At 42.0% G+C, this 22,648-nt stretch overlaps 1 protein-coding gene across 2 annotated transcripts in view; it reads right to left on the bottom strand.

Annotated features, from left to right (window-relative positions):
• PAMR1 (peptidase domain containing associated with muscle regeneration 1) overlaps positions 1–22,648 on the bottom strand; it is a 95,257-nt gene continuing 72,609 nt past the window's right edge. The window contains exons 7-13 of one of the 2 annotated variants that reach the window (XM_081951600.1): positions 20,105–20,305; positions 18,249–18,461; positions 15,727–15,793; positions 13,290–13,522; positions 10,797–11,003; positions 4,794–4,879; positions 1–2,308 (exon numbers count right to left, since the gene is read on the bottom strand). In XM_081951600.1, coding sequence (XP_081807726.1) covers positions 1,772–2,308; positions 4,794–4,879; positions 10,797–11,003; positions 13,290–13,522; positions 15,727–15,793; positions 18,249–18,461; positions 20,105–20,305 — 1,544 coding nt within the window. In that variant the 3' untranslated portion in view covers positions 1–1,771. The remainder of the gene's footprint in view (positions 2,309–4,793; positions 4,880–10,796; positions 11,004–13,289; positions 13,523–15,726; positions 15,794–18,248; positions 18,462–20,104; positions 20,306–22,648) is intronic. The other variant, XM_081951601.1, reaches the window with a different exon arrangement.

Genomic DNA, 22,648 nt, shown 5'->3' with positions numbered 1-22,648 from the left:
AAAGTCTAAAATAGCCCAATGCTGGAACTCATACCATGGGAATAAGAACAGTTTGACAGAACATGATTAAACACAGAACCAGCAATTAGGAAGAAAGGTATGTTAGCTACAATGGTTGAAGTAGGCTTTGATATAACAGCAAAGTAAGGGAATTTTTACAGGAAAGTTGTTTTTTGGAAACTTGAAGACTGAATTATGAAGGTTGAGAGTGTGAATAACTTAGGAAGAATAAGCTAATATAACAGCAAAACATATAACTTTGCTACCAGATGGCCAAACTTTGCAGTTAATAAAAGATGGTAAAAACAGGGAAATGGCTAACTTTGCAACAGATTGTTGGGCTTTATTGTTATGTGAGTAAGGGAATTTTTAGAGGAAAGTTATTTTTTGGAAACTTGAAGACTGAATTATGAAGGTTGAGAGAGTGTGAATAATTTAGGAAGAATAAGCTAATACCAAATAGTCAATGAAGTATGCACAATTTAAGTGCACAAGGTTGAAAAATATGTGGCCTCTGATTTCTGAAGTCCAAGAAACTAATTTACCTTGAAGATTAAGAATGGGAAGATCAACCCATAGTTAGATTTTATTATAGAGAATTCTTGCTTTGTTTTCATGATATTAGTGAGCTTTGCTTGACAAAATAATGTATTTTAATAAGTTTGTTTTTTAATAACTCATTAAAACTCATTTCTGATTTGTTTTTGTCATTATTTTCAAGGACAGTTAAGCCACAAAGAACTTATCAGACCGGTGAATGCATTTGTAGGTCTTATTCTATAATATTGTCTTATACTTAATAATATTAAATCCTTGGATGTTAGGATTCCAGCATTTTATAACATTTTCATAAAATAATTTCAGGCAGCATTCTCATCACATCACTGCATGTCCGGTAGAGGTTAACAAAACTTTTTGTACTGTAATTGTTACAACAAAGCACACTTTAATTCCTTCTTTTGGTGAAATATTTATTATTTGGATTATAGCAAATGTTTTCAAAGTGCTTCTGGAAAATTCTGGAGAAGTCAGAGAGACATAGAAAATCAGAAGACATAGCTTGCATTCTACATGTACTGTATATTGAATGCATTTTCCTAAACATAAAATGTATCCATATTCAGACATTCTATGATGGAAATATAAATATGTCAGTTAAATCAGTGAGAAAAAAAGATCCCTGGACAAGGAAATATGAAAAGTGCTGAATTATACTATTTATAAATGTATTAGTATTCTATATTGTCTAATTCCAACAAGTTTTTTTTAATGAACATAATGGATAGGAAATAGATTGAGATGGATCAACAATCAAATTTTGGTGTGCAGGTTTAAGAGAACCTTTGTTTATTTGAATGTGTACAGTATTTTAGGATGGAAAAATACAATATAAAATATACCTAAACAAACTAACGTACCCCATAATAAATTCATCCAGCTTTGGAACAATCTCTTGCCATTCTCTCGTGGTTCTCAGACTTGTGCAAATACCTTCCAATCTTTTTATTCAGATAAGTGTTAAAATAGATGGCATACAGTTACTTTGGCCCATCATACTTTGTTCCCATCAGAAGAAAGGGGAAATCTGAGACATGATCATCCATTTGTCATATTCAGAGCTTCTGGTAAAATCATCTAGTCTCACTGAATAGCAAGACTCTGGCAAATTTCTGAGGGCCCTGCTCTAGCTTCAGTGGATGAGAAACCTGAAGTATCAGAGAGAGGAATCAATACAGCTATCTTTTCAGAAAACAGTTCTGAGCTAAACATTTCATTTCATGTTCTTCTCAATCCAGTCTTTGAAAGGAATTGCTCGGGTGTAGCCAGAGTAAAGTTCTAGGCTGCATGTCTTGTCATAGCCCCAGCTCACTAAACCCATGAGATGCCAAATTAACTCAGATGATGATTTTCCTGGCAAAGGTATTGCAGCAATCCCGCCAGTCTCGGAAGGACAGATGTTAGAAACTGCTGTGGGATGCTGCATGGCACAAAACATACTGTCGGTGACACTGATTTGGATTCCATGTTCCTCATATTGTTGCTCACAGAGAAGGGAGTCCACTATCTGAACAGACCCGCTACGAATTGTATCGTTCTTGTAGTTTGAGTCAGTAACATCAGTCAGGATCTTCCAACCAGTGATGACTATTTGCAAATCATCTGTAGGAGGATCGATATCCCGTGTGGATGCCAGGCAGATGGGTTGGACATGGCTGCTGATTCTGGCTTTGTCCAAGAGCTTAATGATAGCTATGTCAGAATCAAGCAATATAGGGTCGTAATTTGGATGAACTATGATGGCTGAAATCTAGAAGAAATCCAGACCATCAATATAAGAATTCACACATTACATATATTTTATCCTATTCATTTTAATATTGAATATGAAACCCCAAATCATCTCTAGCAGTCACAGTTATAATAACAGTGGCTCCAAACCATGGATATCTTGGAGTATAGCTATGCTAGATGGGAATTGCAACAGTTGGGTTCCCAAGGCAATTGGAAAATCTCAGAGGAGAAAGGTATCTTGAGTAATATCTAACCGTAGATTGCAATGTTAAATCAAAACAAAAGGACTACAAAGCTGACAATACTAAGAGTAGGAAAAGGAAAATTATTTTGATGGAAATATGCAGCATCTATTGCTCAGGTAAAGGTGGTAAAGCATTTTTAAAGTCCCAGAATGAAATAACTGTAAGAAGTGGCTGAAGTAGTTACTTCCCTAATTTACTGAATTATAAGGAGGAGGTATAGAACAAAAAGATTTGCAAATTCTATATTATAGTCAGTCTCAATAAAAATAGTTTCAGCCATTTTATGGAGCTGATTTCCTAGTTTACTTATTGAGGTTGTTGATGACAACAATAGAATCAAGGTGTGATGGAGCTTATTGGTCTGTTTCTTTAGAATGTAATAAATCCACTAGAGCAGTGATGGTTAACCTTTTCAGGACTGAGTGCCAAAACTGGTGTGAGTGTGCGCATGCCAGATCACTGGAACCTGGTGCACATGCGTGTGGTGGTCAGCTGCTCTTCCGGGTTCCATTGTGCGCATGTGCACCAGCCAGCTGGTCTTCAAAGACCAGCTGGCTGGCATGCATGCACATGCCAGAACCCAGAACAGAGCAACTGGCCAGTGCACATACCCACTGAGAGGGCTCTGCGTGCCACCTCTGCCACGTGCAGTGATGTGATGGCAACATCATGGTACTAGAGCCTTCGAAGCATTTTTAAAAATCCAGTAATACAAGAAAAAAGTTAATGAAGAATCAACGGTAAAGGTAAAGAATATCATCTATCTATATATCTATCATATCTATCTATCATATCTATCTATCATATATATATCATATATATATATGCTGGTTTTGTTGTATTCGGGTCTTTTCCCGTGTAAGGTTGAGATTGTCTTTGCAACGTTTCGGCAGGATCTCACTGAAACGTTGCAAAGACAATCTCAACCTTACACGGGAAAAGACCCGAATACAACAAAACCAGCATACCTACACCCGTGAAAATCTATGAAAACAAATATATATATAGGTTCGAATCCCAGTAAGGGTATGGCTAGCTGATGAGAGCTAATTAGCTCGAAATAGATCTATACTAGTCTCCCTTTATTTATCAGTACAAATACAAATACATATACACATACACACATACACACACACACACACACACACACACACACATATATAATCATTTTTTAAAATCCTACTACTGGTGTGTATGTATATATGTATACCCAGATAGCTATCATCTAGCTATCTGGGTATCATCTTTCCTTATTACTATAAACAATTGGCTACAGATACTCCAGTAGTGGGATTCAAATAATTTAACAACCGGTTCTCTCCTAATGATTTCTTCCAACAATCAGTTCACCAAACTGCTCAGAAACTTAAAAACTAGTTCTCCTGAAGTGGTGCGAACTGGCTGAATCCCACCACTGAGATACTGCTATCTCAGCCTGCTAACTGCAGCTAGTTCTAATGACATCAATAAGGCTTATCCCTAAGTGGCTTACCTGCGAACTCTAGGCCACAAGTAACTCCTGGAAGCCTTAGATATGGCCAACCAGAAGCTTCTAAAGGCAGGTACCAAAGTATAGCTTTTATGGAACAAGAAATTAAAATTATTTACTGCATTTTTCAGAGTATAAGACGCACCTTTCCCCCCCCCCCAAAAAAGAGGGTGAAAATCTGAGTGCATCTTATACACTGAATACAGAATTTTTGCCCTTTTGCCCCCTTTGCAAAAATGGACGTGCAGAGGATTTGGGAGGCTTGCAAAGTGCTCCTGGGGATTAGGGAGGGCAAAAACGAGCAAAAAAGGGACCATTTTTGCCCCCCCCCCCCCGGAGCACTCTACAAGCCTCCCAAAACCTCTGCATGCCCCCCCCTTTTTGCAAAAAACAGCCCATTTTTGTGAAAAATGGTCTGTTTTTTTGCTCGTTTTTGCCCTCCCCTAGCAACCCTCTAAAAGCCTCCCCAAGCTCTGCATGCCCCCCCCTTTTTTTTTGCAAAAAACAAGGTGCACAGAGGGTTTGGGAGGCCTGCAGAGTGCAAAAACCTTTTTTAAAATTTACCTCTTCAAAATCTTGGTGCGTTTTATACTCCGGTGCATTTTATAATCCGAAAAATACCTTATCACCTGACTTGAAAGGGAACATATATACTGTGTTTAATTTCAGGGAAATAGACATATCAATGGAGTTTAGTTTTTGTTTTGTTCACCATGATGTACTAAAGGCCCTAGCACTCATCTACTCATCCCAAACACTTAACTCACCCGTAGATTCTGTATGATCTTCTCATCTCTATCCTCATCTCTGTAGAACTTGCCAAGAACAACTCTGATGTCTGCTGTTTTGAGAATGACCGTTGTCTTACCTGAACGGTCGTTCTCATGGCGCTGCGGAGAGTACAAGGATTGGGTTAACACAGCCTGTTTGCCCATGGACTGAGTAGATTTTTTCCCCTCTGGCCACGCCTCCTTTGCCTCTTCTGGCTCAGTTTTAAAAACGAGGTCTTGTCCGACGAAGACGTTCTCAGCTCACACCTGTGCAAAGATACAATCTCGGTGCTAAACAATCACCCTGGGTGGGTCTTGTACTCTCCGCAGCGCCATGAGAACGACCGTTCAGGTAAGACAACGGTCATTCTCCATAGCGCTGCTTGGAGAGTACAAGGATTGGGACATGCCCAAGCTATTGTGTCCCAGGGCGGGAAGAAGTGACCTTGTCCGGAGCCTCAATAACCTTCTGTAAAACTCTACGGCCAAAGGAGGCTTCGGCAGAGGCAAAGGAATCGATCTTGTAGTTTCTAATGAAAGCCGTGGGAGACGCCCACGTGGCTGCTCTGCAAATGTCCAGAATAGATGCTTGAGTCGCCCAGGCCGCGGTCGTGGCTGCACTTCTGGTGGAATGTGCCGTTACACGAGGTGGAACCGGCTTGCCCTGAAGGTCATATGTCATCTTAATGCAAGCTCGCAGCCACCGACCTATGGTTGAAGACGACACCTTGCGACCCAGGGAACCTGGTTGAAAAGACACAAAGAAGGCCTCGGAGTGCCTGATATCCTTAGTTCGTTTCAGGTAAATACTGACTGCCCTTCGCACGTCTAATTTGTGCCACCTGCGCTCCTTGGCGTGTTGAGGGCTGGGACAGAAGTTCGGGAGGATGACCTCCTGAGACCTGTGAAAATGAGAATTCACCTTCGGCATGAAGGCGGGGTCTAACCGTAGGATGACCCTGTCTGGGTGGATGATGCACAGCTCTTCCTTGGCCGAGAAGGCCGCAATCTCAGATACCCTTCTGGCTGAAGTAATGGCTATGAGGAAGGCAGTCTTAAGAGTCAGATGTCGAAGAGATACCTTCCTCAAAGGTTCGAAGGGAGCCGCTGTCAATGCCTGCAGGACAAAGGGTAGGTTCCAGGTCGGGTACCTGTGCACCACCTGGGGTCGGATGTTGTAGGCCCCCTTCAAGAAGCTCTTGACCTGAGGATGGAGACTCAGGGATTGAGGTTGGTGTCTGGCTAAGATGGTGGATAATGCGGCAACCTGGCGCCTGAGAGTGGCTGGTGCCAGTCCTTTGTCCAAGCCCTCTTGTAGGAAGTCCAATAACTGAGGGATGGACGCTTCCACACTGTCAATGTCCCGTTTGCTGCACCAGGAAGAAAAGGCAGCCCAAGTCGCGTCATAAATGCGAGTAGTGGCCGGACGTCTGGAAGCTTGGATGGTTTTAATGACGTTGTCTGAGAGGCTCTGGTCCTTCAGGAGCTGCCTCTCAAGTGCCAGACGGCTAACTGCAACCATTGGGGCTCTGGATGGTTGATGGCCCCTTGACGCAAGGATACCTGGTCTGGAGGAATTCTCCACGGTTGCTCCACAGACAGATCGACCAGGTCCGCGAACCAGGATCTCCTGGGCCAATGTGGAGCCACCAGAATGAGCTCCGCCCCCTCCTTCAGCAGCTTGTAGATCACCTGCGGGATCAGAGGGAGGGGCGGAAACGCGTATAGAAGCCCTGGAGGCCAGTTGGACCTCAGGGCATCCGTCCCCTCCGCTTGTGCTGACTTGTAGCGGGAGAAGAACCGCTGGAGCTGTGTGTTTGCCGCCGAGGCAAACAGGTCGACCTGTGGGAGACCAAACCTCCTTACCACCTGTGCGAACAGGTCCGGATGAAGTTGCCACTCCGAGTTGTCGATGGTCTGACGGCTCAACCAATCCGCACTCACATTGCTGGTTCCGGAAATGTGATCCGCCCTCAGCGACGCTAAGTGGATCTCTGCCCATCGTCCTATGGCCTCCGCCTCTGACATGAGTCTTTTGGAGCGGGTCCCTCCTTGTCGGTTCACGTGAGCCTTTGTGGCCACATTGTCGGTCAGCAGCAGAACGTGGTGCCCCCTCAGCTGTTCTGCAAATCTCCTCAGCGCAAGCCGGGCTGCCCTGAGTTCTAGCCAATTGATGCTCCGGGCTGCCTCCGCGCTGGACCACCTGCCTTGCGCCAGCTGGCCTTGGCAATGCGCCCCCCAACCGTAGAGACTGGCGTCGGTCGTTACCACGATCCTGTCGGGTTCTCTGAATAGGCAACCCTTCTCCACTGCTCGAGACTGCCACCAACTCAGAGACCGAGTCACTCTTGGTGGGATGCGAACTTGCTTGGTGGAGTTGCTGATCTTTGCTCTTTGCATTGGAAGTAAGAACCATTGCAGTTCCCTTGCATGAAGACGTGCCCAGGGAACTATGTTGAGACAAGAAATCATGATCCCTAACAGTTGGGATAGCTGCACTACCTGCCAGGACCTGTTCCTGCGACACAACCGGATTCTGTTCCTGATGTTGCGGATTCTTTCCGGAGACAGGGACACCTGGCAAGACACCGAGTCTATTATGGCGCCCAGATGTTGTATGCGTGTGGCAGGAGTCAGGTTGCTCTTTTCCATGTTTACGGAAAACCCGTGGTCCTGTAAGGTGTGAACTGTGACGTTTACATCTCTCACCGCTTGCTGCTGAGTTCTTGAATGGATGATGATGTCGTCCAGATAGCACTCCAGGCGGACTGGAAGCTTGCGCAGGTGGGCCGCCACAGCTGCAAGAAGCTTTGTGAACGTTCTGGGTGCAGAAGAAAGACCGAACGGAAGCGCCCTGTATTGGAAGTGCTTTCCGTTGTAACACAAGCGCAGGAACTTCCTGTGTGCAGGATGGATGGGCACATGTAGGTACGCCTCCTTGAGATCGATGGAGGTGAGCAGATCCCCTTGTCGCATGCAGCTTAGGATCGACTGGAGAGACTGCATTTTGAAGCGCTTGTAGGCCAGATGCCTGTTCAGGCGCTTCAGATCTAAAATGGCCCTCCACCCCCCTGAATTCTTGGGGACCAGGAAGAGAATGGAATAGAACCCCCTCCCTTCCTGTTCTGGAGGAACTGCCTCTATTGCGTTGATCTGCAGAAGATGATCTATCTCTGCCTGCATGAGAGCCCTCTTTACCGGATTCTTGGATAGTGGGCAGCGAACAAAGGTCCGCGGAGGAGAGGATAGAAACTCCAGGGTTAGACCCCTCCTGATGGTATTTAATACCCACTTGTCCGAGGTTGTTTCCTCCCAACGGTCTGCATAGAATTGCAGGCGGCCCCCGATGGGAGGAGACCCCAGACGGTCACTTCCCACGTCTAAACTGACGGTTGTGGGCTCCCCCACGAAAGGGCTTCCGAAAGGACCCCTGATTGGATTGTCTGCCCCTGGAAGAAAAGTTGTTTCGTTCCTGGGACCTGTCAGAGGACTGGTTAAACTGTCTTTGGGAGGAATAAGAAGAGGAAGAGGCCTGGCCACCTTCCTGTGCCCGAAAGGCCTGTTTCCTGAACGAGCCCTGACCTTTCCTGTCATGCTTCCTGAAGGTGGAAGGAAGAACCTTCCTCTTATCCTTTGTCTCAATTAGGAATTTCTCTAGGGAATCCCCAAAGAGGTTCTCTCCCTTGAAAGGAGCTGAAGCCAGCTTCCACTTAGCCTTCATGTCCGCCTGCCAGTGCCGAAGCCAAAGCAGGCGGCGAGAAGTGATGTTGGACGCTAGTGCCCTGGAGGCGAATTTCGCTGCGTGCAGGGACGCATCAGAGGCGTATTCCACAGCCGTAATGATCTTGTTAAGATCATGTCGCCAACGAGATGCTTCAGATGGGGGCTGAGATCTGAGTTGGCGCAGCCATAATAAGGATGCCCTCGTAAAGAACGAGGCCGAAGTGGAGGTCTTGATCGCCCAGGCAGCCGCCTGGTGCGTTTTGAGACAAGCCTTTTCTGCCCTCTTATCCTCTGCCTTTAACCCTTCTAATAACTCGGCCGGGAGATTAGAATTAGAGGTCAGAGAGACCACAGGGGCATCCACTTCTGGAGGCTTCAAAACATCCTCCAGTCTAGGTTCTAAAGGGTACAGAGATTTGTCTGCGCCACTGGGATTGGCCAGGGTACCAGGCTGAGCCCATTGGCGCTGAATAACCTCCATGAACATGTCAGGGACTGGTATCAGTTCTGGGTCAGGGGTTGTTTCGCTGAACAACCCTGCCATGAGGTCCTGGGAAGTAGAGGGGACTTCCTTGTCCTTAGGTTTGGCACCAAGCTCAGTAGAGGCTCTGGCCTTGTGTAAGATGGACTTGAATAGGGCTGGCTTAAAGAGACCAGTGAAAGAGGGCTTGTCTGGAGGCATGTCCTCATCCTCCGAGAGGGCAAAGTCCTCAGCAGCCTCCTCCTCCCACGTAGACACCTCTGTGGTGATAGAAGTGCCCGGGGAATCGAGTACTCTGGTCCTCTTTTCCCCCAGGGGGCGAGTAGGCCTAGAGGCCTTGCCACCCCTGCCTTCCTGTAGCCTCATGGCTTCTACCACACCCTGGGAAATAGCCTGCGTGATGAGATCCCTCATCTCTGCTGACATAGCTGGGCCCTTGTCCTCTACAGGTCTGGCTTGGGCATAGGCCTGTCCCCTGGCACCCCTAGGAGGATCTCTCTGATCCTCTGCATGAAAACAATATTGAAAGGAGGGGAGATCCTCCCTGACTGAAGAGCTAGGAGAACCTGGGTAACCCAGAGAGGCTGCAGGGGATCCTGACATGGAATCCCTATCACAGAAGGATGGGGATCTATCCCCCATCTCCTCCCCCTGCTCTATCTCCCTCTGGATGGGTGGGGAAGGAACTGGCCCAGCCTCACTTGGTAAGGGTGCAGAGGGAACCTGGGGCCTAACAGACTTATCCTTCAGGGAGTCCTGCCCCTTGTCCCCTTGAATTTTGGGGGCCTTACTCCCAGCTGCAGAGTGGGAAGCTTTCCCCCCAGCGCCCTTGTTTCCCTTTCTCCCCTGGCCTGAGGGATCTGGCCTACTGCGCTTTGCAGATGGCCCTGCCAGCTCCTCCCTTCGCTCCAAACCTTCATCAGCCATCCTTGGTTGATCTTGAGTCGAAGAGGTCGCTGCTGAGGGAAGGGCAGTGGACGCTGGCCCGACGGCTCCAGAAGCGTCTGCAGACTCAGATGGGAGGCTGGATCAGGCACCAGGACACTCCTTGCCGCTTCCCCTTGGGTGGCTGGGGAACTTCAGGCTTGCTGGAGACCCAGACAAGCCCTCGCAATCCTCTGCGGCTGTCTGTAGAGGCGGAGAGGCTCTGCTGCTTGCTGCTGCTTTCCGGAGGCAAAAAGGACTCAAAAAAATGGCCGCCGGTTCTTCTGCGCGCCAAAAGCCTCACTTAAGGGCCAGGCGCTTCTCATTGGCTGCAGCCGAAAAGCGCGCCAAAGCAGCGCTTTTCAAAATGGCCGCCGCTCTCCCGATCGGCAAAAGACGCCGTTTGGAGAAGCAAGGGCTTTTTTAAAAGCCTCTCCTCCAAAGCGACCAGGGAAGCACGGGGATTGCCGTCCTTCCCTGCGCTTGCCAGCAGACGCCGGACAAGCGGCCTCGCTTGTTCCCCCAGCTGCGACTAAGCAGCTGTGGAACCGATCGCTGCCTCAGCCTTAGTTAGGTAAATCCTCTTGATAAAAAATAGAAAAAAGGGAAAATAAAAAATCAAAATAATAAAACCTGGGGAAAAATCCTAATAACAGCTAAATATCACATAAAATTACTATTGGAGAACCCAGCCTATTTGCTCAATGCTGAGTGTTCCCCAAACTCGTCCTATCGGGCGGACTGAGTTTTTAAAAAACTGAGCCAGAAGAGGCAAAGGAGGCGTGGCCAGAGGGGAAAAAATCTACTCAGTCCATGGGCAAACAGGCTGTGTTAACCCAATCCTTGTACTCTCCAAGCAGCGCTATGGAGAACAGTGACCTTCCCCAGATTGGTGACACAGTGTGCAGCCACAACAACTGTGCGTTCATTCAACAAAGCTCCGCTGCAAATCAGTATCCAAGTCCCTTTTCTGTGATTGGGAAACTTCACCCCATTAGGTCTCCGATAGATGGCTGCTTGCCATGGCCATCTGGTTGTGGATGATTTGTGAAGTATAGTGTTTTCTGTCTTTCCGCAGACTGCCAAAAGGAGAGGGAGAAGAAAGAAATACGATATTTTAAATTAATAAAACAAAGTATGTAAAATCAATTGAATTAAATAATTAATTAAACTACCTGAGCCCAAGGCAAATTTTACCTTGCAGTAAAAGTACATTATGTAAAATAAATCTGTTGGCTTTCTAAATGCTCTCTAGTTCTACCCATCCACCCTCCCTTCCAGATTTCTTTCTTTCTTTGGCAAAATGTATTATATTCTTAGAGCAGGGGTGTCAAACTCGATTTCATTGAGGGCCGCATCAGGATTGTATTTAACCTTGGGACGCCAGGAGTGCCAGGGTGGGCATGGCCATCTCGACATCACTTGTGTCGGGAGCACCTGTGGTGGCGCCAGGGAAAATAGGCTCACGAGCTCTGTTTTCAGCTGCTACAGCTTCCTGCAATCCTCTACCAGTAAAAACAGAGTCACCGCAGAGGCACTGTCCTTTGCTGTTTCCAAGATGGCCCCGCGGGCCAGTTCTAATCACCCTGCAGGCCGCATCTGGCCCCTGGGCCTTGAGTTTGACACCCCTGTTTAAGGCTAATGAAATATTTAGGACTTCCCAAAGCAGATTTTACATAGTAAGCCTTGTTCTAAAAGATGACAAACCTTCTTGATTGTTTAGACAGAAAAGTGGAATAGAAGCTTAACAATAAACAAAACAAAACTAGCCTTACCTTTGCTGAATATCACTGGAAGTGGTCACACCAACCAACAGAAAATACTATTCTGTATACTCTGTGTGCTGTCAAGCCTCTAAACATTTCCATTCCCATAGAGAGTTTATTTGCATGATGTTGTACAGACCAGAGGTGGGTTGCTGCCTGTTCGGCCTGAATCAGGTGAACTGGTAGTAGTGGCAGCGGGAGGCTCCACCCACCCGCCTGGACACTTTTGCGCATGGGCAGAAGTGTCACGAGAGCACACAGGAGCACACCTGAACCAGTAGTAACAAAATTGGCAACCCACCAAATACAGACCAATATAAATGAATATCTATATAATAAACACATACTGTGTATCCAAGGCAAGAGAGTAATAAAGTTGTTGAGAATCAGGCATAATTTGCCTTTAATATTAATCTAGACAGAGTTAATATTTTAAAATCCCTTGATTTCCGTGCAAAAGGCAAGTAGAAAGGTAAACTTCTCTATTTTAAAATGAGTAAAGATTTAAAATGTTTAATCTTTTGAATTGGGCTCAATTTTATATTTGCATATTAACCTTTATTTTGATCAATGGGTATTTTTTAGTATTTCCTTTGGTTTGTCACAAGTGGCACTCACTGCTAATGAAACATTCCCACATTCATTAAAAAGAGCCCTCAAATCTTTCCAAGTGCTGGAAATTTGCAAAAATAAGCAGACAATCCCCATTTATCAACCGCCTCCCTTTCAAGGTGGATTTCTTCTGAGGACAAAAAACAGTGACATTTTGTGGACATGGCTGCGCCCTTCTCTTCATCTGTTCCTAAGACAATGGAGATGAACTAAAGCAGATTCTCTCTTTCTAACACATTTTGAAACTATAAATTTCAAGAAACTTAGCAGGAAGTGACGTTCCTATATATTTCACCTCAGGATAAGGCCTGCTTTAGCCTAATTTCCAACCAATCTTCTCCAATGCCAATGACCTTTCTTTTTTTTCACAGGAACAAGTTTTGTTTTGTTTTGTTTTTTGCTTCCAAAATAGTTTGGTTTGGCAGAAAAGGCTTGTTAACTGAGAGGAAAGCAAATCCCACTGAGAGGACTGAATGGGTCTTGCTCTTTCTCACAATTGGTTGAAGCATTTTCAATGTCTATTCCTCTCAAATGTGAGCTTGGTTGCTATTAATACATCCTTTCAGATAAAGATCTTTGAGAGGTTATTTTCCTCTAGCTGAAGATCTTTGAAGGATATCCTTATGTTCTGAGTTGCATAAGTGACAAACACTGAATAGAATTAATAGGAGCAACTCCCCGCTTCCCTCACACTTGTAAAGAAGCAGCTTGTATTCGCTTGTGTGCATATTTGAATAATAGTTCTATTTGCTGGCCTACAAGTGGCATTCATGTTCTTCATTTAAGAACGTCTAACCACCGGTTGGTCGCAAACAGAAATCCTCAATAACTATTGTATAGCACACCTCATCATCATAGGCAACTGTACATGAATTCCCTAAGCCTGAAAAATCTGTTCCTCAAGGAATTTTAATTTAGAGAGCAATATTATTACTTGTGGCATGGCAGTGTTGTCCAATGTTGTATGTCTGATAGCCACATTCTTACTTGGAATGCATGAAGGGGCCCTCCCACTCCATTTTCCTGTTTTCAGGCAGGTTCTTCGGCTGCTTCCCAAACGATGGTAAAAATGAGAAATACAGTCATACTGCAGCTGCGTGTGAAGATGGTGGAAGCCCGGAGGCAATTCTCCAAATGGGAGTGAAGGCTTCTTGGTTGGATATGCCTCCAACTTCTGTTTGTTAAATGTAGATGAATAGAGTTGATGCAAGGGAGTCTCCCTGTTTTGTGGACAGAGAACATGGAATTATAATAAAGAAACCAAAACCTTTTTTTAATATATCTTTAGCTTTTATAGTATTTGAAGTACAGTTTGGAATACAGCATTATTACGAATAAGCTAATATTTATCATTACAATCCAGTGAAACTTTGCAGCCCATGGAGCCATTCAAGACTTTCAAGACTCTTAGTGAAATTCAGAATTCTCTTCTCCAAATATGATTAAGAGGCAAGGCTTAACAATGGGATGTTTAAGCAGGCAATCCAAATTCTGTGCGTTGTCTTTCCAGTTGGCATTGTTGGGAAGATGTGTCTGATGTCTTGGAATTTCATTAGTAAAAGTATACTTAATGTACTTATATAATACTTCTATGTGCTTAGATCTATATACCAATAATCTGATTTACTATACTTTCCAGGCTGACTTTAAGAGATATTTTTAATATGTGACAATATAACCTAATTGAATCTAAAAAATTTACACAGTGCTAAGAATTTTACAATGAGAGATAATGTAATGTGTAACTCTTGTGTTATGATTATATAATCATAATACCACACTATAGTATCACCTACTTTTCATGTAATAACTGTTCAAATATGTGTTAATTTAGGGAAGTGCTAGTTTTGTTGTCCAGTACAAGGGTCCCAGTGGTGGGATATGATCGGTAAGCCCCAGTACCCATCATACCGGTGCCTGCTGGGAGCACCAGGTACTGTTCCGGTACGGTGCTCCGGAAGGACCACCTGCCCGCCCTCCTTACCTATATTTGAGCCAATCGGGGCTTATGTGCACAGATCGTACGGCGCCTGCACGATGTTCCGCCGAGCAGCTGGAACCATACTGTTGCACCGGGATCGGGAACCCACCACTGAAGGGTCCCTAACCTCCACCCCACCCCCTGGTCTGTGGACGGCACCTGTCTGTGGCATGCCAGCAAATAAGTGAATCCCCATCCATGGGATGCAGGCAGCACACAAAGCCATGCCCTCCCCAGTCCACAGAAAAACCTCTCTCCATGAAACTGGTCCTTCTGCCCAAAAGGCTGGGGACTTCTGGTCTAGTATGTTTATGCTGCTTTTGACTAGAGATTTATTTGTATTTTGATTCTAATATCAAAAGTAAAATGTCCCTCAAATCAAGATTGGCTCATATGCCCATTTCATGGATTTACAAATTCTTCTCAGCAACAATGTGCAAGCAGCAATAATAGACATCTTAGTTTAGCCTGCAACCTGATCCTTCATCCAAGTACTCATGAAGACCTGCTATAGGAGAAGGAGTAGCAGAACGTGGAGGCAGAGTTAAAAGAGGGATCAGCCTACAGTCCCTACATAGCCACAAGTGAACTAAGTCTGACCTCTCTTGAATTACATTGACCTATATCTAGTCCCAAACAGGTGTTAGTCATTTGCTGAGAAGATGCTTGCATATAGGCATGATTAGCAATAAATCAGTTTAATTAACTGGGCCTGATTTATTTATTTTTTTGTGCCTGACACCTGATTAGGTTACTAGATCAGCAAGCATGCTAATCTAAACAATTGCTGAGTTTTGGAAGATTTATATTTTGGATAATTCCCAGCAGAGATCTTGTGATCACATAGACGTCAGCTCCTATCTATGATGCCAAAATTGTGAAATGTGCATAGCGATATAATGATACAAGTTCTGCCATTTGTTGTTTTGTTGCAATTTTCCATTCTAGTATATAAGGTGTCAAGTTTCCATATAAATTTCATAACATTTGCCACTTGCAGATACTTATGTATGATGAATTCATGAATATCTTCTATATAATCACTGCAGCAGCAACAGTTATACAGTACCTATTTTGACAATTCTTATCACACCTTTCTTTAGATTCCACAGGAAATCTTATCTTTTCATCAGTTAGGATTTGGTCGTCTGGGTCTGCAGTCTATTATAAAGTACTGTGACAGACTGTCAGAAATTGTATCACAGATTATATCAGTTAATATATTTGCTTGTGGATGTTTTACTTATATAGTAACTGGTGGGTGACCATACTGGCTTATAAATTTCCACCTAATAGATTTTTTTTAAAGCAAACTAGCAATTGTTATTTCCAGAATAACTGCTACAGTTTGTGCATTTTTCCCAGATAATGTTTGCACAACCAGGCAGAGACACAAGAACAAGCAATAATATTTTTCATTAATATAAGGTATTGCAATCTTACCTTGACTGTACTTGTATAGGGAGTACTTTCTGTCTCACCAAATCAGAAATCTTGGGTTCTCTGCAAGCTAGAAAAAAAATACTACACAATGTTGCATCATCCTTGTTCATGTTTCAAGCTCAAATGTATAGTTCTCTATCACTTCCTGACCCTATCATAAATGAATTAAGATAAAGGACAAACAATTCATTAAACAATAGATACTGCACATTATTTAAAGAATAATTTTTAGTTCTGTTTTTTAAACCAGACGAACAAGTCTAAGCTTTAGATGGTTGCATTTCACAAACCACTGAAATAATGCAATCCACTGCTTCTCTACTTAGAGGTTCCACATATATCAATAGGAACAGCATAATTATACCCTTCCTCTGTATATTTATAGCCTGGCAATAATCACTCATGGATGGTCCATGGATTATATATGTCCACCATTAGCAGGAAGAATATTATAGAGATCCAATTATATTTTGGATAAGACATGAGTCATTAATAGTTTCACAAACCTCATTCCTTTCTTCTGAAATCAGATATTTACTTTCACTTTTCATGCTTAATACATGAGAGCAGAAATAGGTAACAGATAAACCATTGTGGAATTAAGAATTAAACACACTATTAATTCATTTTAAAGGCAAAACAAGCCACTATATGGCTGTGAAAGATTGGACATTTTATTTATTAGATTTCAGTCTTGGATCTCCTTGAGGAGCTCAACTGATCTAAAATTAATATCAGGAAAAAATACTTGCTCAAAAACAGGCAAGTAATTAATATTTATAAAGAGGCAAAAGGGGAGGTGCAGGGACAAAACATGTAGAGTGACATGTTCTCTTGTACTGTATATCTTTGTCATTTGGATCCTGGCTTGCTACAGATCTCCCTGAGTGTAGTAGTTCTAATATGGTTATGCAAAAATATAGAAAGAGTAGTGCATATCAGTCCAAAAGTTAGAGCTGACTGATTATTGAGTCCATTTTATGACATGCTTTTCCATAGCATTTTATTGTTTTTCTCCCTGTTTTCATAGAAATTGTCTGTATTCTTCTTCTACCTCTGGCCTGTTAACTTGCAAATCTATGAAAGGGTGAATTAGCAATCTGATTCTGTAGATTGTTTCTGACCCAGTTTCTATAAAAAAAGCAATTTTTTCTGTACTGTCCAGCTTCAGCTGAACAGTTCCTTAAATTAACTATCCAGTAAGTCAGATGGAAAAAAATACAATGAAGAGCATTACACTCCACTTCTATATAATAGGATAATTTCCTGTTTAAAAAATATGAATGGGCAGATCATAATTTTGAGCACATATTGTAGTGCTTCTTGCAAAATAACTACAAAGTTGCCTTATCTACAAATTGCTGCCAGGAGAGAGAGAGTGCAAAACATGGATGCACCTGTTTCTCATCTGTTGTATTTTCTTTCAGATTTTTGGAAAAAGGTGCTAAAGCACAGATGTACTGCAAGAATTTTTTTTTATTAAAATGAAAAAGATTGAGCCTTTGCTTTACACCTTTTATTACCATTGGCTCCCTTTTTCTCTTCTGCCTAACTTCTCCTCCTTGGATAGTTTCCCAATCTGGACTGGCTCTAAACAAGTGTTCCTTAAAACTTTGTATCAGGCAATTGATTGCTACAAAATACCACACTTCCTTATCCATCTATTTATCAAAGCTCTTTTTTTCTGGGCAGGGAGGCATATTTATCAGCAGAGCTGCTTGATGTTTTCAAGATATTTTGGGAAATAAAGAGGATACCGAAGGACAACACTTTGTTTTGTACTATATCACTTTTTCAAAATAAAAAGACAAATGGCGCACAAAGCTTGACAGGAGCCAAGGATGTTTTCTATGGGGACAGTTATTGGAGAGCCTAGAACCTATAGTAGACAACCAGGTATTTTCCAGATAATTGGATTCTAATTTTAATAAGTTCCACTCAACTTAATTTATGATCAGAGATTACAAAGGGGATTGGAAAAACTATCTGCCTCTATATCAAGTCTGAATACTCCTGGTATTCATACATTAGTTAATATGCAGCTTATAAAATAAGTGGCAATCTATTTAGACTGCTTCACACATGTAGAATTTGGAGAATGTGTCACTGATGCTTTTAGAAAATGATTGTTGTGGTATCAGTGATACTTATGCAATCATATTGTATTAGAAGGAATGTGGGTGCAGCTGTTCACTGACATCCTATTCACGTTGTAAGATGTTCACAACCAACTCCAGTTAACCACTGGTTTTTCTTTCCCTTGGCAAACTGACTTTTTCTATGGTGCAAATTTTAGATCCTGATGTATTCTTGAATAGAGAAGAGATGCAAGAGATTGTTAATTTATTTTGTAACAATGTAGCTTCCATTAAATTGTTGTTAATTACAGGAATATGGAAAAAATAGATGAAGTAGGGATTCTAGTGCGAATCAACAAAGATTACATCAGTACAATAGGTGTCATAATATATTCATTTAAAAAAGCATTGCAAGTATTAATTTGAAGTGATGTTATTAATTACCTTTTATACAGATTGGTTGTTTCCCTGACCACTCTCCATTCGGTTTGCAGGTCCTCTTTTCATTACCGCTCAAAGTATAGGTGTTATTGCAAAAGAATGTAATTACAGTTCCAATTTTTGTAAAATGGCCATTAATTAGAGCTGTATCATCCATCAGTTTCCTGTACCCATTGAGTGGAGCACCAGGATCAGAGCAGTTTCTCTCTTCCATAACTAGTAAAACAAGTGGTTGTTGCTGTTATTATCCTAAGTAGAATGCTTTATTGAACATCACATTATTCAATCCTTTACTAATAAAAAATACGATCGACTTTTCTTTTGCCATTAACCTTAAGTTAGGCATTTAGCACCACATGAATCAGCCATTAGTTTTGTTAAAATGTCTTTGCATTCACATTACTACAAAGAAGCTACTTTCAACGATAGCGCTTTTTTTCCCCCGAATACCACATTTTAGAGGCTATTTTTACTTAATTAATTTCTATATTATTCTTCCTCTCAGGCCTATTCAGCAATAGGTGAACTCCAAATCACCAAATCCAACTAATTAATTATTTGTTGTAATTTTAATATATAGTTTTAGATTTTTAAAGTAATAATTTTCAGAACATTTGGATTGTGTGGTGCCTTAAGAAAGCCCACTCTGAAAATGAAGCTGTGAATCCAATATTTACTACGCCAGTAAATAAAGAGACCTGTGTTTCATTTTGGAAGTGACAATGCTGCCAGAACAAATGTTCTAGGAACAATTTTTCTATTAGTTCAGCCATCAAATTGCAATACAGATAAAGCACTCATTCTATTTAATGCTGATTGACTAATATTTAATTTGAACTGCAATAAGCTGAAGAGAACAACACAAAATCCCCCCACATTTGCCATAGCCAGATCTAAATGTCTCCCTTCTGTTCATCCATGATCCTTCTATGGACCTTTTCTGCAGAATGTTGTTGCCTACCAGCTCCTAGCGGAGCTGGCGGTAGACTTGGAAGATGAGGAGGTTGGGCCAGTTCTGGAGTCTGGGGAAGGCTCTGATGGATGCTCTTCATCGGATGCAGAGATAGAGCCAGGGCCGTCTTACATTTTACAGCACCGGAGAGCCAGCTGACTTTGGAGGCTGACATGAGTGATGAGGAAGAACAGCTGGGGCCTGTTCCAGATGCATGTACGTGCAGAGCATAGGAGAGGTAAACAACGGAGGATAAGGAGTCGACTCAGGAAGCAAAGCACATGTGGACACTAAATGCGCTTCCCTGGCTGAGGAATAAATAGAAGGAAAGCGGAGTGGTTGTCATAGGAGACAACAGTTCATATTTCTGGAGATTTGCTCATTGTGTTTCATTGCCACAAAGACTGCTTGCTAGAACTTATTTTGCAACCTTTTGGCTGGGACCTCACAGCCTTGACATTATCGCAAGGAACTGATAAGGTCTGTTATTGCAGTTAACTCTTTGAAGGACAGTTGCCTGGATTTTTTGGTGGGTGAATGCAATTAATCCAGAAGAGGTAAATAAAGAAAGGTTTTTCTTAACAAGGAGTCTGTTTCTTGCTTCTGCTAAAGATGGGTCAGAACACAGGAGTCTGATAGGCTGCCCATGTCTTTCTGCTTCCTGCCAATACAGGCCAACTCAACAGCACATGTCTTTACTGGCCGTAAAACTAAAAGCCAATGCCAGCAAAAGAGAAGCTTTTTCCATGCTGTACAATATCAATGTAAGCTTCCTTAAAGTTAAATTTTATGTCAAACAACCAAAGTGTTAACTTCAAAATACATTTTTGCTTTTTATTTTCTTAGCAAGTTCTGAGAAAAAAAATTTTTTTTTAATTGCAATAGAAGAAACATAAGTAGTTCTTACCGCATTCAGGATGGTGTCCAGACCAGCTCCCGTTTAATTGACAGTAAGCAACTTGGCTGCCTTTTAAGGTATAACCTGCGTTGCATTTGAAGGAAACCTGGGACCCATATTTAAAGTCATCTCCTTCCACAAAACCATGAGCAGGATTACCTGGAGTCCTACACATCACCACTGACAGTTCAGATATTTCAAAAAAATCCACTTTATTACAAAAACAGGAGTGTTTTAGGATTAGTAAGAATGTTTTAAAAATATTACATTGTAAGACTAATGAGAGAAAAGCAAAATGAAGACAAATAACTAGTACAGACAATTAAAAAGTGTTCCATAATGCAGATGTGGTTTTCATATTTTGACAGCTCATTGTAACAGGACTTGACTGAGACCATCAATATACGTAGCAGTATATGCATAAGTGTCTGCAGAGGAGGTGATGGGAAATGATGAAATGTGTATCAGAACGTCAGGTTGCAAACCCTACAACGTCTATAGTTACAGTATGGCTATATTGTCATGTTTAAAACAGCCAGAGAACCTGAATGGCAAAGTGCAGATATAATCAAAAGGTTTGGCATAAAATAAGACTGATTGACAGATAAAATAGGTTTATATTTCATAAAAGATTTCAAAAACTCAATGTTATTAATGTACTAATAAAGAATTTGTTTTATGTACTTTTTAATAGTTATTAGATTTTTTTTTACCCAACCTTTATTACTTTGTATGTAACTCAAAGGGATGAATACAACTTAGAGCTGTTCATTTAGTGACTGCTTGAAGTTACAATGGCATTGAAAAAAGTGACTTATGGCCATTTTTCACATGCCTGTTGCAGCATCCCCATGGTCATGTGGTCAAACGTGGCAACTGGTTCATATTTATGATGGTTGCAGTGTCCCAGGATCATGTGATCATCTTTTGTCACCTTCTGACAAGCAAAGTCAATGGGGAATTCACTTAACAACCGTGTCCCTAGCTTAACAACTGCAGTCATTCATTTAACAATGGCGACAAAGTGGTAAAATGGGATAAAACCCACTTAACAAATGCTTTACTTAGCAATAGAAATTTTGGGCTCAATTGTGGTTGTAAATCAAGGACTACCTGTATACATATTTATATTAGGATGCAAGTACTCATTTAGTGACTGCCTCGATCAATGTCCAATTCCAATTACGACAGTGATAAAAAAGCAACTTTGGGATCGGTGCCTGCATTTATGATCTTTGCAATGTCTCTCAGTCAGGTGTTCACCATTATAGTCGGTTAATGTGGTGTTAAGTTGTCCTCTGTCTGCCCCATTTCCCTCCTCTCGAGTACAGAGGTTATCCAAATGAGCTATCTCTTCTTGGACTTCTTTATCTCCACAGCACAGTACTTCCCGAAAAAGTGCTAACTAGAATTAACAAATTAAGCTTTGTTTAGTTGAGTAAAACCCTCCAACTTGTAATTTCCGCCTGAAATTGACAAGACCCTAATCAGTTGCAGACTAAAGGCTTTCTTTTGCTTCCCAAATGCTTGTGGCAAGTGTGCTAGGCAAACAACAGGGGCTAATGCATTCCTATTGATTTGTTTGCCTGCTTAGTCCCTTGTGATCCATTCCTCTCCAATGAATGTAAATGAAAACATGAATTATGTTCCAAAGGGAAGTGGGTGAATAAGATTTGCTCTGTTACCCAACTTCTTTGTGAATTAAACTCCAAAGACCTTCACTCAGCTGTTGGGTTTGGTTTACCCAGCTGTTTGGGGTCATATTCTTCTGATGTTGTAAGTATTAGGAACAATTTCTTCATAAGCCTTTTTCAAGATTATTCCTAGCATGTCTCTCAGTGTTCTTGTTCTTTGGTCTTTGTTCTGCAACTTCTAAATTAAGCATCGATGCACAAATTAATTGAAACTTATGTATAACCCACACATATTTTCACTTATTTATTCCATACCAAGATTCCCTCAAAGAGGAAGACGAAGAAACCCAGTTCAGCTGAAGGAAGTAGCAAGAAGCAAAGGAAAACTGAAATAAAATCCTATGCACAGTTGCAGTCTGTCCATATGATTTTCACTTCACTTAGATGCAACTGTAATCACTAAACTAAGACTACCTGCATCATGATATAGGTTTCCTCAACTTTTCATTGCTGAGATTTGTACCAGATGCTCGTGACTATGTGGGTAACCACACTGTTATTTCTACTATAGTCCCCTTTCTCTAGCCAGACATTTCAATGAAATGCTAGGTATCCTAACAGCACCAAAGGTTTTTTAAAATGCTAATGACTTATAACTATTCGTTTTAGATTATTATATGATAAGGATCATGTCCCTGAGATTAAAAAATACCTTTTGCAGTTAAATGAAGAGTATCTTTGGGTGATTCAGAAAAAAAGTGGGGTTTAAGAGATTTAAACACTTCCTTTTGATTGAATAATGTTTGGAATATGAAATAATGAGTGAGAAGGGGATTCAAATCATTCACTCACCGTTCCCTTGTTAAACTAAAATGTCAGTTGACAGAGAACAGAGCAACCACAAGCCGGAAATAGTTTT

Source organism: Natrix helvetica (genome assembly GCF_964273705.1).
Source record: "Natrix helvetica genome assembly, chromosome: 1".
NCBI lineage: Eukaryota > Metazoa > Chordata > Lepidosauria > Squamata > Natricidae > Natrix > Natrix helvetica.
Note: the sequence above shows the minus strand (reverse complement) of the source record. Positions and strands in the feature narration are given on the sequence as shown.